At 35.3% G+C, this 16995-nt stretch overlaps 1 protein-coding gene across 2 annotated transcripts in view; it reads right to left on the bottom strand.

The window, feature by feature from the left end:
* Positions 1-15976, bottom strand: part of LOC149788922 (dual serine/threonine and tyrosine protein kinase-like) — a 72140-nt gene extending 56164 nt beyond the window's left edge. Inside the window, exons 1-4 of one of the 2 annotated variants that reach the window (XM_089975062.1) lie at positions 15634-15976; positions 13380-13894; positions 8545-9361; positions 86-238 (exon numbers count right to left, since the gene is read on the bottom strand). In XM_089975062.1, coding sequence (XP_089831188.1) covers positions 86-238; positions 8545-9361; positions 13380-13894; positions 15634-15757 — 1609 coding nt within the window. In that variant the 5' untranslated portion in view covers positions 15758-15976. The remainder of the gene's footprint in view (positions 1-85; positions 239-8544; positions 9362-13379; positions 13895-15633) is intronic. The other variant, XM_089975061.1, reaches the window with a different exon arrangement.
* Between the last annotated feature and the right edge of the window lie 1019 nt (positions 15977-16995).

The raw sequence follows: 16995 nt of genomic DNA on the forward strand, positions 1-16995 counted from the left end.
AAAAATGAAATGATGAGATATACTGATTTGCTGTTCGTTGTTAGCTGTAAACAGTTGAAATTTTATTCTCTGATGCCTGACAGACCTGTGTATGAGTCCCGCAGTATGTTTACAGAGCTGACCAGCTTTCCTGCAATGGCTTGATTTAGTCCCCCTAAAACAAGTTCCTGGATCTGCCCGGTACAAATCTTTAGCCCCTTATGTGTCAGGATGACTCCATCCTCATCAAAGTCTACTCCTGAAATATATCAATTTAATTAGGTTAAAAGTGTAGCTAAAGAATATATATTTTATTTAAGTTGACTGAAATTATACAGTTTTCTGATTCTTAATAACACAAATGTTGACAAGATATAATGTCTGAGGTGGAAGAAACTGTAGAATCTACCAATTCCAACTTGTACTGGGACTCCAATGAAATTTTACATTTCATCATCGGAAATATACATATAACCAGCAACTGAACACATTCAGTTCAGAATGAAATGAGTGCTACAAAAATCTGAGAAACAGGCTATGGAAATACGAGAGTAGGGCCTACAAGATTATGCTTTGGGACCAGCATATTAAAAATCTTTTTAACAAATCTTTCAATGCATATTTCTTCTTACAAAGTCAACACACACATTTTGTCATTTCCCTTGGTTAATGAACCCTTCTTTTCAGTCTTAATAAAAGGAAACAATCTCCATAATTTAGATCAGAGTTTATTCTCAGGGCGACTAGATAAGAATCCCAAAAATCCAATGGCTCTTATAAGATATTTCTCCCCTGAAATTAACATGGTAGCCAGATATTTGTGAAATTTCATTTAAAAACATTCAAGGAGGTATAAAAAGTTAACACATATAAAGAATACATTTATATACTTAATTATCAAATGTACTGGAAAATATGTCCTCTCTGTTCCAGATTTGCTTTTCGTTAAGTTTTAGTGTTATTCTTCAATGCATTACTTGCATGGGTTACAGTCTTGGGCTCAGCCAATGTGGGTACATTAGAAAGCTTGCCAGTAGCTTCTCATGGGTCAGTGGTTCTTTCCTGGGTTTTCCTAGGTTCTTCCTCCACCATTTATACCGGCCGCCATGTATAGCCTGTCTTGTGCTGAAAACTGGTGTTAAGCCCTAAAACAACAACAACATCAATGCATTACTAGTGTTTTCTAAAACTATTAAATTATAACAAGAGTCCCTTGATGGGATTGATGATCTTCTGGCTGGGAGATTTCTAGAAATCCACTACAAGACCATTTCTTTAGTCCTTTCTTCTTGTCAACTGCTGAGCACTGAAACCACCTTGGATATTCTCAAACAAGAGTCACATGAAGGACTGATGTTCCAATGGCAAAGAATTTCCAGGAATTTGAGATAAGACCACATCTTCCTTTCAACTGCAAAGTGTTGGAACCATCTCTGATATTCTTCAACAATAACAAAAATTTCAAATTAGTTGCTGTGGTACACACTCTGGATGTCAGTTTGGCACCATTTTAATTTATATGCAGGACAAATTAGACATCATTAGAAGTCTTTTGGTAAAACCCCATGTCATAAAGATCATCAGTTCTGAGGGACCAGTGACAAGAAGATTTTTAAGACCCTCATAATGGTGGCCATATTGGATATATGACTGGTACCATTTTCATACAAGTCCAACTAGATACGTAAAAAGTCTACTGGTAGAAACCTCATCTTGATATAGCCATCCATTTGGAGAGGAGTTGAAATAATATTTTCAAGACATGACTTTCTTTTCTCGAGTAGCAATAACAAGATTTTCACAATGGCTTGTGCTGGCGCCATACTGGACAAGAGATCAACACGATTTTAAGACCAACTGGACATCACCAGAAGTCTTCTGGTGAAAACTCCACATCAATGTAACTTTCTGTTCAAGCCGAGTTGTGACATGATTTTTAAGATGGCTGCCATGTGGCCATACTGAATGTTAGATTGGCATCATTTTTATTTCAGACCACCTTGACATCAACAGAAGTCTCAGTGAAAATTCCATGCTGCTACAACCATCTATCCTGGAAGAGTAGCAAAAACAAGATTTTCAAGATGGTTGCCATAGTGGCCATATTGGAAATCAGATTGGCACCATTTGTATTTAGCACCAACAAGACATCATAAGAGTTCCTTGAGAGAAAATCAAATGTTGATATGATCATCCAATCAGAAGTAGCAATAGCAAGATTTTCAAGATGACTGCTGTGGCAGCCATACTCCAGTTGGTAAAACTGTAATTTTGTACCAAACAGACATCATATGAAGTCATTTAGTGAAAATCCAATTCTGATTTTACAACCAGTTCAGGAGGTGTTGTGATAACAAGATTTTCAAGATGAACATCAGATTGACACCATTTTCATTTTGGTCCAACTAGATATCATAAAAATAATTGTTATTTAGTGAAACTGGATACTGGTAAGACCATCCATTCATGAGGAGTAGCAATCACAAGATTTTCAAGATGGCTGCCCTGTTGGCCATACTGGATGTTGGTTTGGCACCATAAGAAGCCTTTTAGTGAAACTTTGTGTTTATAAGCCATCCACTGAGAAGAGTACCAATAACAAGATTTGTCAAGATGGCCAATGTAGTGGCAATCCTGATGTATGAGTGTTACCATTTTCATTTAGGACCAACTAGAAAAGGGGCGAGTGTGTTTGTATAAAGTTTCAATGCAATTTTCCAAGTAGTTTAGGAAGAGAGACGATAACAAACTTGTGCTAACAGACCAACAGATTTGGATGACGGACAGCAGATTATCTATGCCCTGTAGGGTAAAAACTCTACATATGAAAACCTGTAAATATGGCCATCTGCCCAGAAGGAGTAGCAATAAACAGCTAAACAAGATGGCCACCATGGCTGCCATATTGGAAGTCTGTGGAGCACTATTTTCATTCATGACCAACTACAAGAAGATGCCATAAGCAGTATTTTAGTGAAAACCCCGTCCATTCAGGAGAACTAGCAACAAGATTATCAAGATGAATACCATAATGACAATAATTTCATTCAGGACAAACTAGACACTATAAGAAATCTTTTAGTGAAAATGCAATGTAGTTAGATTGTCATGATGGCCACTACTACCGCAATACTAGAAAGGTACAATACACTATTTTCAAGATGGCTACTCTTGTGGCATGGAATATTTTATGTCTGAAGAGCACCATTTTCATTTTTCTAAGTTAGGTACTTACTTCACACAAATGTTTGATTCCAAATTAATTTTGAATGCTGAGCAGTAAGCAAGGCAGCTGTTAGTACCATTTTTGTAAGTCTTTGGTATGACTCAGCTGGGGATCGAACCCACAACCTCCTCCCGCATCCGAGGTGGACGCTCTAACCACTAGGCCATCAGAGCGGTTAGACATCAAAGTGAAGTAAATCTGTTTAACTTTGAAAGTGATATGCAATTGTCTAAAACTACTGTACACAAAAAAGACGAGGAAACAAACATTACAATTAGCTTTGTGCACTATACAATGCTTGCGGGAACAATTTATGTCCGACTTCACAGGAAAGCAAATGACTAAACATTTATGATTGTTTGGTGCAGTGTTGTTTTTCTTTAAATTTGTGCAAACCAAATAATTTGTTAACATAAAATAGTCGTACAGATGAACTTTGTGAAAACACAATCTGGCATGTTTATCTATTTTTCCCCTTGGTTTTTGAAGCTGCAAGCACTGAATAATGTTGCTGTGTCATTTCAAGACATCTGATTTTCAAGGCAAATCACTTATGTGTTTTATATTAAAAATAGTGTTTTCCATATCGCAGATTGATGGAGTGACATGCCAAGTCTCCTTAGATTCCAGTCCATTTGCCCTTTATTTACATCAACTTTATCCATATACATGTACCCTTATGCCCTTCTGATAGCGGCAATAAGCCCATATTTCTTTATAGTTTATTCATTTGTTGCAAATAAAAAATCCTGGATTTTGTCTCCAATTTAGTGATATGGCTGCTTTCTAATTACCAGTATAGTTATCATATGGTTCCAATTACATGTACTATGAACAAACATGAAACTCCAAGTTAGTTTGCTTTACATAACCAAAGCAAAGTATCAGTTCATTAAAAGTTTGGCCAACCATAACATGCGATCTGGCACTATATACATGTGATCAAGATTCCTTTTAATGCTTACTTTCTTTACTTAAACATCAACATAAACTATAATTGACACATGAAAGAGTAGTATTAAAGTGAAATAGTGTGAAAGCTTCTCTATATAGTGGATAGGATAACACAAAACTTGAAAAGAGAAATGATCGAAAAGGACTGACTGACTGGGAAAAACTGTAATAATATTAAATTTACAATTCTTGAAAGCAATCTCATTCATTTGGAAAAAGAAAATTCCATCCGTTAAGAGAGCTTTGTGGTTTTGTGAAATTAAGAACTTGCACTGGACATGCTGAATACAGTGCAGTGTAAAAATTAGTTAACACCAGTGTAAATATATCTTTAAGGGACTGACATTCTACTGGCCAAAAATATGTGTTCAGTAATTCAAGACCATTTCTTCCCTTTAATTGTTGGCTGTTGAAACCATCTCTGATTGTAACAGGTAATAACAAGATCCTCAAATTAGCTGCTGTGGTAGTCATATTGGTCATCAGATTGGCACCATTTTCATTTTGGACCCGTAAGACATCCTAAGAAGTCTTCTTGTGGAAACCCCCCATGTTGATAGCATTTACAGTTTTGGAGGAATAGCATGATGATTTCAAGGTGGCTTGCATGGTGGTCATACTCTGTGTGTGTGTGTGTGTGTGTGTGTGTGTGTGTGTTTGTGTACTTATGGCACTTCAACACAATAGTCGCTATATGGTCTCAACAAAAGGTAAATGAATAGAAAGTTTAGGAAGATAAACCCTTCTATATGTGTGTTTGTGTATGTAAACATCAGGCACAACAAGGTAAAATATAAAATTTAAATGCTAAAATTCTGTAAAATGTATCTAAAAGACACAGATAACACATGAAAATATAGGACCACCTAGACATCATTAGAAGTATCAATAACAACATTTTCAAGACTACCATTGTAGTGACCATACTGGAAGTTAGACTGGCACCATTTTCACCTATGACCAACCTGACATGGTAAGAAATGTTTCATTATCACTACCATGATTGTTGACTATCATCAATATCATGGCTGTTAATTGATACCATCACTAATTTTGACGCTGTTACCAATGGAAAGTGATATACATGTCCTTTTGTCTCGCCATCTGCTAAACATTGGGCTAAGCAGAAAGTCATTTATAGCCTTTTATGTGATACTTGGGTACAATTTATTGCAGTGTAAAAATTAACAATCTCAAAATATTAATTGCATTTCTTCAGCTCATTTTTAAGTTTTGAAAATCTGTACAAGTTCATATAACACAAAAGTTCTCTGTACAAAAACTGAATGTATAATAATGTTATTTTCATGGACTGATGGTAGGCATATGAAGAATTTGAGTATGAAAATTAACTGCTAATAAATTTGAGGGTATGAAAAATCAAGAGTATGAGAAATTGGAGTGTGTGATAAATTACTGTACATGATAAATTATAGGATATGAGAAATCTGAGTATATGATAAATTAGAGTGTATGTAAAACAGAGTAGAATAAATCTGAGGGTACAAAATATCAGTGTATGATAAATTAGAGTGCATGAAAAAGGAGTGTAGAATACATTTGAGGGTACAAAATATTCGAGTGTATGAAATTAGTATGATAAAATAGAGTGTATGAAAAATGAGTGTAGAATTACTAGAATAAATTTGAGGGTACAAAATATCAGAGTATATAATAAATTAGAGAATGTAAAATCAGAGTGTACAAAAAAAATTGAGGTACAAAATATTAAGGTGTACGATAAATCAGAGTATATATAAGAGTGTAGAAAAAATTTGAGGGTATAAAATATTAGAGTGTATGATAAATTAGAGTATGTAAAATCAGAGTGTAGATTAAATTTGAGGGTACAAATTATCAGAGTGAATGATAAATTTGAGCATAAGAAAAATCAGTCTAGAATAAATCTGAGGGTACAAAATATTTGAATGATAGATTAGAGTGTATTTAAAATCATAGTTTAGAATAAACTTGAGGGTATAAAATATTAGAGTGAATGATAAATTAGAGTGTATGTAAAATCAGAGTATAAAATACATTTGAGGGTACAAAATATTAGAGTGTATGATAAATTTGAGTGTAAAAAATATTAGAGTGAATGACAGATTAGAGAGTATTTCAAATCAGTGTGAGAATAAATTTGAGTGTACAAAATACATGTAATAGAGTGTATGATAAATTGGAGTGTTATGTAATATCAGTCAAGAATAAATCTGAGGGTACAAAATATTAGCATGTATGACAGATTAGAGTGTATTGAAAATCAGAGTGTAGAATAAATTTGAGGGTATAAAATATTGAGTGTATGATAAATAAGAGGGTATTAAAAATTAGAGCATATGATAAATCAGATGTATGCAAAAATACAGACAAAAGCAACAGTACAGTGAAAAAGACAAAGTGAAACCTTTTACGATTAAAAAACCCATAGGGAACAAATTTAAATTTCAGTTTTCTATTTACTGAAACTTTGATTTCACTGTAAATGAAAAAGAATGATATTATGTCAAGCAAGAATTTCAGGAAACTGTTGCAGTGTACCAGATTAAGAGAAAGATACTGTGTGGCACACGTTAGCACAAGATCATTTTACAGTATCAAATGATAGACAGTGCTAGTACAATTCTTAAGATCCATTGTACCATCATCTATGTGGTACAAATTAGGGGTCATGAAGTAGACTCTGTAGTGGTCCTGCCTTTTAATTCCGACTCCAAGTGAAGGATGGAATTTCTTGTCATCCCAAATGGTACGCATATACATGTCAATTGTAATTTTGCTCACTTTCCTTACTGAGAAGTAGACGAACACAATTTCAGACAATTATTCAGACATGTCTTTCGAAAACTTTTTCTTCATAAAATGTCAGGTCTGGTCTCCAGTAGTACATTCAATAGTTTAAGTTTTGCATACAGTCATAAAATTGTAACTTACAGATAGTAAATATATTTGTTACTATTAAGATGTAAGAAATACATTTCATCAGTAGCCCATTACATGTACATCATATGGACAACTGTAATTACTACTTAGTTCCAATACTAGGACTGAGAGATTCCTATTTTCAATATTATGACTTCTGTAAGTACATTATCATGAACTTGCTGTAATTACTTGCTAGCTCCAATCATCTGAATTAGAGATTAATATTTCCATTATGACTTCTTTAAGAACACTATCATAAACTCACTGTAATTACTGTTTACCTACTGTGTACTGTATATACTCATTTATAAGTCAAGTCCATCAGCAAACAATTGAGATCATGATCTGTGGTCAGATAACATGCTGGGAACTCACTGTCTATGTTGTTAGTTCTAACTGATACTGAGGTCTCGGAAACGTTTAATCACATGTATCTGGATGCAAAAAATTATATCGGACGCAGACAGTCACTTAGTCGGGAGTCCTCAGTATGCATGTAAAAAGTGGGCAGCAAAATTCAAAGACCTGCCAGACTTGTTTTAGCCCACTTCTGAGTGGGAAATGTTTTGATCAATTAGCTGTGCTGATATTTACAATGACAGAAATCAGTAGCTGAAAGATCCTTTTATGAGCACATTGCCATTATAAGAGTACATCAAAAGAGCATGATACAATAGCAAGGCAGCAAGTTCAAAGACTCTGGCTCCTGGGTGGGAAAATGTGCTGATATTTACAGTGGTTGAATCTAGAGGCAAAAAGACACAGAAATCGTCATGTGGTTATTTATAAGAGTACATCAAATAAACAACTTTAGCTTTCATTACTGGGTTTATTTCCGAGTGTAGCTGAAAAAGTAGTGTGTGTAATCTTGAAATCAAGACTTGTTGGACAAAATGCCTTTTGCAAATTTGGATAAGTATTTTGGGGTTAAATGGCAAATGATGAAGATTTTAATGAGATTCAAAAGGGACTAAAGTTGCTAGAACGAACAGTTCAGATGGGACTGGACATTAGCCAATTGTAAGGAAATGTGTGATGCCTAGCTTCGTGTTCGGAATAAGACCTTTCCTTGGATTGACAAAACTGACAAAATTCAGTCACACTCTGTTGGACAAACAAGAGCTATCTGTCAGTGTTATAAAGAATGTTGAAATTAAACAGTGGCAACCAACAGTTCTTCTAATCTGCGAAGTTCACATCTTCTGGGAGGGGACTGCAACTTTTGTTGGTGGAACCCTATTTTTACCTGGAAGCCTAGTTTTAAAATCCTAGGGAGACCTTTGTGATAGACCTAACAAACTTCACAAAACCAGATCTGCCAGCACATTACATGATGGAAGATCTTGGTCTGTGCAGTGTGTAACTGAACTTTACTTATAAAAATGTATATGTGGTAAGAATCTAGAATCAATATTTCCATTATTATTACTTTTAAAAGTACATGAACTGAGTTTACTCACCAATGAAGTCATACTCTTCAGCTTTTTTAACCAGCTGGTCATGATTGGCAGTTATGGTAGTCCCAATCATCTCACGAATTTCATCTCCCTTTGCCAATGCAATCTGCAGCAGGGAATTATAAAGTTCACTTTCCCGATCACGTGCGAATTCTATCTTTTTTGGGGTAATTAGGATATCCCGAGCCATATCAAATGCTGAAGTAATAAAGGTGTTGAGACAGCGAACATGAGTATTATTCAAAACTGCTGCTGCATTGATCAGATATCGCTGAAGAGTGTAACTAACAAAGTTTGTAAAATCATGTGTAAAATTATCATAATCTATTACTAAAACACTTTCAACTTCAAAGTAGTCACCAGTCATAATGGCTGACAAGTTTCTGCATCCAGGTGTTTCAGGAAAAAATCCAAGGCTGCTAAATTGCAAATATATATTAGAGGAATGAGCACTTGCAGACAAAACTTTAGGCCCAAAATCTGTTCTCATTTTGCCAAATGCACCGCTGAAAGAGTTTGCCATCGGAAGAATATCAGGAGAGATTTCCGATGCACAACCAATAACCTCATTAAAGTCATCTGTACTTGCTACTTCACAAGGAGAATTTAAACTTGGGGATGACCCACTGGAGGGAGAGTCATTTGGAATTAACTGTTGTGGAGCTTGATAAAGATGAGCTTTTGATAAAGCAGAAGCAACAACTTCTGATGGATCAAGATCTGATTCCCTCTCCCCACGAGATGGAACTCGGATGAAAAAGACAGGCTGATAGTGGCTGCAATCCAAACAAGTTTTCAATTTCTTCAGCTTCTGTTGTTCCTTAAAAAGGAAATGTTAAATACATGTTGTTAAATTCTTAAAATAGCAGAATAACAAAGAAACATGAGACCTAAAAGGATCTGCTATCACTCATTAGGGCAACTGGTATGAGTGTAAAAGAAAATTCACACATGTATGAAAATGTGAAACAGAAAGAAAAGTTTGAAGCAATTTGCTGACATCTTGTCTATTAGACCTAACAAAACAAAAGTAAAAGCCTTGTTTTTGGTTTTATTCTAAAACAATATGCCCAAGTACACCTGAGGGTGGTCACCTGATTGATTTCTGCCTTAATTGCCAAATAAAAGTGCATTTGACCAAAACCTCAAGAGTCAAAACTGAAATCTCTCTAGTCATGTTTTTGACCCGTGTTCTCATAGCTGGGATTGTTTGTTATTCATGAAGAAATCATATGCTTGAGATTTCTTGTATCATGTTGAATAAAAGGAAAACACTTGTACAGTACATGTATTTAGCAGTCATATGCTTGAGATTTCTTGTATCATGTTGAATAAAGGGAAACACATGTACAGTACATGTATTTAGCAATCATATGCTTGAGATTTCTTGTATCATGTTGAATAAAAGGAAAACACTTGTACAGTACATGTATTTAGCAATCATATGCTTGAGATTTCTTGTATCATGTTGAATAAAGGGAAACAATTGTACAGTACATGTATTTAGCAATCATATGCTTGAGATTTCTTGTATCATGTTGAATAAAGGGAAACAATTGTACAGTAAGTACATGTATTTAGCAACTGATGCTTAAGATTTCTTACAACTTTAGAATGTTTATTCTCCTTCTCCTCACAATTGTTACTCTGCTTTTTTGGAGTCTTGGGATTAGAATGCTCATCTCTGGCAGGTCATTTCTCACACTGAGACAGGATAGAAAAGATACTGCTTGAACCATTATGATCAATTAATTATGAGCCAGTGTATGACAATTTGATGAAAACAGAAGAGGTACAGGATACTGTATAGATTTTTAAAAAAATAAAACCCACCAGCATTCTTAATTTCATTCACAATATCACTGATGGGTGACCACTGGTGGCATAATTGTGATTATTAAGTTATGCATTTAATAGGCCCTCCATCGTTTTCTAGTCCAGATTTCCCCTTAAATAATTTTATTTTGGATAAGAATTTCTTCTTTCTGTCAACATTAGAATGTGGCAATGACACTCAGCCTGCAAGAAATATCATACTTCAGCTTTTTGTTTTTTTTATATATTTCAAATTGCTGACTGCTCTCCAATACTAATCCAATTCATCCTATGGATCAAGTTTCAGAGTTGAACATGGCATGTAATCTCAAACTTCATGTTTCTTTTTTAGTCAGTGTTTTGTTTTTTTTATATTGGAAGAAAGCTTAAGTTTCAGCATTTTGACATGAACTGAACTCAAAGGTATCAACATCGCTTGCACAATCCTCTAGGGTATATAAACATCCTGGGTAATACAATAACAATCCAACAACACAAAAACCAAATGTCAGCAGAATTTTTTTAAAATACCTGAAAGCCATCATTAAACACTTTTGATCCCTTTATTATGTTAATGCCTCATAAAACAGCCAGCATTTTGCCTCAGCTCTCCAGATAATCGTAGTAAGGTTGTTGTTGTTGTTGTAGGGTTTAATGCCATTTTTCAGCACACGATAGGCTATACATGGCGGCCAGTATTAATGGTGGAGCAAGAACCAGGAAATCCCCGGAAAGAACCACCGACCCTCGAGAAGCTACTGGCAAGCTTTCTCACATACCCACATTAGCCAAATCCGAGACTCGAACCCATGCAAAGGTGAGATGGCAGTGATCCGTAATCGATAGCACTTTAGACCACTCGGCCACTCTGGGCCCCTTCGTAGTAAGGTAATCAAGTAACAGTTTGTTAAGTACACATGTCAACATTCACAACTTCATAACTTGAGTACCACACATTATTACACCAGTATTACATTTCTGGTTTCCAGTAGACTGGTTCCCAATGGGAGTGAGATTCACAGATGTACTGATTATTTTTATCTTTAAAAAATAAATAACTTTTTATTTTTCAAAAGTGATAGATTGAAACATGAAAACTGCATGCACGAGAGACAGCCTTTAAAATGATATTTTTGTCCTACTCCAGGTAGAATCACATGTATGCTGATAGGCAATCAAACAAATGCTGTTATTTGATTTAAAAGCTAATCCAATCAAGTCATAGTTGTTGCCCTCTTTCTCTATTATAAATGTCAAGGACAATCTCAAAACAATCTAACCTTAATTCAGCTATGTCCACCTAAGCATGAAATCAGTGATCTGTTGGCTCATGCCCAGTTCATATTGATTTTGCAATGGGGCTGATAACAGGTAATGGTCTAGCAAATGTCAATCACTGGTGCATACAGTTAATTTATTATGGACAATGCAGCTTGGTAGAAAATTATGCCAGAGGCAAATCATGGGAAATTAAGACTGATGCACTGGCTGAAATAAATAGGCATCATAAAAATGCATAGGTTTGAATTTCCATGCATCAGAAATGTGGAAAACTTAAAATTCCACATGTCAAAACCTAAAGGGTACTCATCTATTAAGAACTCTACAAGCATACTTTCTATAAATTTTAGTCAAATCTTATTCAGTGACTTTGGAGAAGTCATTTTAGGGCCTATTCTATTTTTAGCATTGGCAGTCAAATTTAATAGCCAAGAGACATCTTTTGTATACATCTGACAGGTCTTGATGCCACAATTGGCAGTCAAATTTAATGGCCAAGAGACATCTTTTGTATACATCTGACAGGTCTTGATGCCACAATTCTTTCTGTCAAATTTGATCAAAATTTGTTTGGCAGTTTTCAAGAAGTTGTTCAAATTTGTTTTTCTTTCTAATCTGAATAGCGGTAACCATCTTTGATGGCAGAGTGGCATCTTTTACATAATCTAAATTGATGACTGGAAATCTGCATCATTTGTGGATGCCTGTAAGGCCTACAGACCAGAATATTTTCAGCAAAATTTGGTCAAATTCTGTGAAGCAGTCTTTAAGAAGCAGTAATTAAAGGTTTTTCTATTGTTAGTAATGCTGGCCATATTTGATGGCAGATCAGCATCATTTTTACAAATCTGAAAGGCTTTTATGCCTGAATGTTTTCTGTCCAATTGGTGAAATTCTGTTGAGTGATTTCTGAGAAGTAGTTTAAAGTTTTTCTTCATTTTAGTAGCAGCATCTATATCTGATGATAGGATTTGAACTCAGACCATTCTAACAACTAGTCCAGCATGTTAACCATGGAGCTACTTCAGCTCCTGCCCCTGTTAGTCACCTCTTATCACATGCAAGTGGATGGATTAACCCTACTCTTCATTCCCAAGCACGCAGGGTAGGAAATAAAGTTAGTAAAAGCAGTTTTGACATGTGTGTCATTTGGATTTTTTTATGCAGCTGTAACAATTTTTCAGTCATAATGCTATGATGTCTGCAGTGTGGCAGTTTATGGTGATGTCTAGTAATGAGTTATCATGCCACAGACATTTAGCATCATGTCCCATCCAGTAAAATTATCCTGACACCAGGCCAACCAGTCCTAACATTAACCTTTTAATGTTGAGCACCAAGGAAGGCAGCTGCTAGTACCATTTTTATAAGTCTTTGGTCTGCTTTGGCCATCACTCAAACCCACGACCTCCCGCATGCAAAACTGACACTCTAACCACTTAGGCCATCAAAGTGGTCTGTTTTGACATAGATCAGACTACATGTGATAGAGTTACTCAACAAGCACATTTAATGGCAGCGGCTATCCAAGTTTCTATTTTAATGGGTATAAATTTTAATGGTTTGGTGAAAAATAACATTTTAACTGCATGTAAAAATGCTGATTATGCAAGGTCATGTTTTCTCCAAAAACAAATTGTGATTCATTAAGTTCTTACATTTAATTAAATCAATTAAAATTGGTACCCCACTAAATATTATAGACTCATAGTATATTGAATTGTAAATCAACATGACATTACCTGTTCAGCCAGAGTTTCAGACTGGAAGGCATACAACAATATTGGGGACACAGTTTCCATGTTGGACAACACCTGTTCAAGCTCTTTCTCATGGTTGGAACCCGAAACTAAAACTGCACATCCATTTCGCAAAATCTGATGATTGAATGATACTTCCAAAATGGCTGCCCCATCAGCTGCATCCCGCTGTGAGGCATCTGCCATCTGAAGGTCTTTTCGAGGAATTGTGTTCCATGGCCCATTGTAGGCTTCCAAATTGTCTACCAGTGCATAATCATCTGGAAGGGCAAGACTGATACAAAGGTTCTCTCCATGCTTGAATCGAACCATGCGAAACTGCTGTGATTTATCACTGTCATCAAAACTAGGAAATATTGTCCTATTGAAAATCTCATTGACTATGAAGGCTTTGGTGTAAACATTCTCTCCAAGGATAATAATCCCTGGTGGTTTTTCTGCTGTGGATAGAATCTCTTCCTCTTCCTCACGCAAAAGTTCAAATGAAAAAAGTTGACCTGCAAATGAATAGAAAAAAGAGTGTATTATGTTTCACAGTCTTTTTCTGGCAGCCTCACATCATCATTATTATCTTCACCATCTTCTTCATCATTCATAATCACCACCATCATCTTCATCTACATCAAATTTCACAGTTCTCAGCAGGCTTTTGAAAATGGATGCTCAGTAGGGTCATACAGTACTTGTTACTTGTTAAAATGTAAAGAAAAAATTGAGCAAATTCATTAGGATCATGATTAACCTTCTATCCACCTCAACCAGACTGTATACCCTACCAGTATCCACTGAAACTGGAACACGTTCTTCTCAACAATGTTACACAATGAGCATCAGGCTGCAGGTTTCCCACAATATTCTGTCCTAATGTTCCCCAAATTTTGGCATCCGAAATATTATACATATTATTATCACATTATCATGATCATGAATGCTAGATCATGCTAAGTTGTTAGCATCTGAAAATCTAGTTCATGTCGAGTTGTGACCCAAAGTTTTGATGCTGAAAATGAGACATGATCTAGCCATCAAAATCACAAAACTATGATAATGGTAATTTTGTTCAAATTATACTTATCAATTCTGAGATAATTACAGTATTTATAATTTCAAATCCATTATGTCAGAATGCATTAAAAACATGAACATAATATGCTGCAGTTTCACATCTTGCTCTCAATTTTTACAATGGTACTTGCATTCATAGTGACACCTTTCAGTTATTTGGATGTGGAAAAACCTTATTCAGCAAACCTTTTTGATACAAGATGAAAATCAAAATCTGACATGTCTCTTAACTTCTCCCATATCTCACTTTTAAAGATGTGTAAATGCTCATCAACACAGACAATTTCTTGACATGAAAATGGCACTGAAATCACTTATAGGTGTCACTGTAAATGTGACTACCATTAAGTTTTGTGCATTTTTTATATCCTTGATGCTTTTCATTTTTAAAATTGATGGGGGTTACAAGCTGCTGAGATGAAGGCTGAAACTACAGGCACCATTTACCTTCGTTTTTAACTGAACTCTTATGTGACTTTTGAATAGAATGTTGGCCACTTTCATTACCTCTCACATGTATTTTGTTGGGTTTTTTTATTAAGCAAGCAAGTGCAGCAGATGGTCATGTACCAGCTTAATCAGTAGCCATGTATTGTAAGACGTCTACCTGATATTTATGTTGCTTGAGTAGACCCAAAGAACATAAATATCAGGGTAGACAACTTATATTTGTAGGACTACTTAAGAAGCAGCAAGGGCAAGGTGGGTGCTCAAAGCCCTGATGCGTACTCTCAACCCCAACCACCCAAAAAATGACATCATTATGAAAATATGGAATATTGTTGCTTCTTTAAACCTCATCAAGGATATACAGTACACATCTTTTCTTTTTATTACATTCCTGACCCTGTGGAAAAACGAGAAACTCCGCAGTGGCACTAAAACAACGACTTCATCGAATTCAAGGAAACGTCCCCAAATACCGCAACTTTTTCCCCCGTGTTTAAATAACGCATCCTACCGTGTGATCAATGGAATGATGAACAACACAATATTTGAAGAGCACTATTACAAAACCTATTGATTTTTTAATACAAAAATAGAAAGATACTGCTATTTTCAAATCAAAACAATGAAAACTGATGATACACAATAACAATAACATCATGGTGGGTCAATGAACTGTTGAACTCAGAGTCTTGACAGTACTTGGTCACATTTTCTAACCTACCATTTTCGTGCTTGCCAGACTCGTTTATGTTGTCAAAACATCTCCTTGTCTCATCTAAAATCTGTTTAAGTCGCCTTGTATGATTACAGAATCTTTTCAATTCGGCTGCGAGTGTAGTCGTCATTTTAGAAGGAAAATGAAACAAATCGCCATGACATATTTGTCATCTGAACTTTCAACCTTACTTCCGAACAGTTTGACGCTAGTAAGTTATAAGTTATTTCCCTTGATCGGTAGATTGCCCCAATCGGAATATTTTCTGACTTTTTCTTTAAATCAAGAAAGATGCCTCTGGTGTAATTCGTCGCATCGAGAACTATATTCAGAACTACTTTAGCTCACTTGGAACAATATGGCGGCAGAAGGAGACAAAGTCACAATCGGAATATTTTGGCTGTTTTTCTTGTAACATATATGATATACGCCATCAGAGATGTATCACCCAAAACATGAAATAAATGTGTATTCCTACACCACTTCTAAGTCTATTTCATGGTCTCACCGAGAAATGATCGTGCATTACTTTGCTCTTGTTTACAGTTACTTCGGCTTGGTTTGGAAATTATTTCACATCTTTTAATCTATTCCTTTTCACCATTAAAGAACGTAATATCAGTGACCTGGATCCTAGGTGACTTGACGTACCCAAAATTTAATTGTGATAGAGAGTATGTCCCCACCCACCCACCTCATCATTTTTTGGGGAGGGAGGGGATTGGGCTTCTTGATATGATTCCTTTAGAAAAAATAGAATTAATTATATCCAATATATTACTTAATCACAAACTCATGGGCCTCCCCGTGGACACGTTTTCGGGTAGACGTGAACCGCCAGAGAACTTTGAAGAAGAAGATAGAGTACATAGATGACAAGTTGGTTCTGTGAAAGCAGAATTAGACTTAACGATAAGCCTTGTAAAATCAGCGACAATGAATGGAGAAAACGGTGAGTACATACACTATTATCATCGAATCAGCTTATTAAATACGTCCGACATGCAAAACGGATACTGATATTGAAAGTTTATTTGACATTTTAATACCAAAGTTGAAGTTTTAGACAGGACTTAAAGGAAAGTACAAAACCGACGTGTGTATATATATATATATATATATATATATATATATATATATATATATATATATATATGAGAAACATCGATACCATGAGTAGAAAAGTTAAAATGTCCATTATTTATTAGTCTTTGGAATAGTGTTATTCACCACGTTGGTATTGACATTAGGGTTTAATCCCAGCTTAAGAGCGTCACTGGATTTCTGTAAAAAGCTGTTGTACACATTTTAAAAACCATGCTATTGGGTAAGAAACAATGTCATCACCAACATCGCATAATTTTGGTA

Source organism: Sinohyriopsis cumingii, chromosome 11 (assembly GCF_028554795.1).
Source record: "Sinohyriopsis cumingii isolate HCF-2022 chromosome 11, ASM2855479v2, whole genome shotgun sequence".
In the NCBI taxonomy this organism is placed as follows: Eukaryota; Metazoa; Mollusca; class Bivalvia; order Unionida; family Unionidae; genus Sinohyriopsis; species Sinohyriopsis cumingii.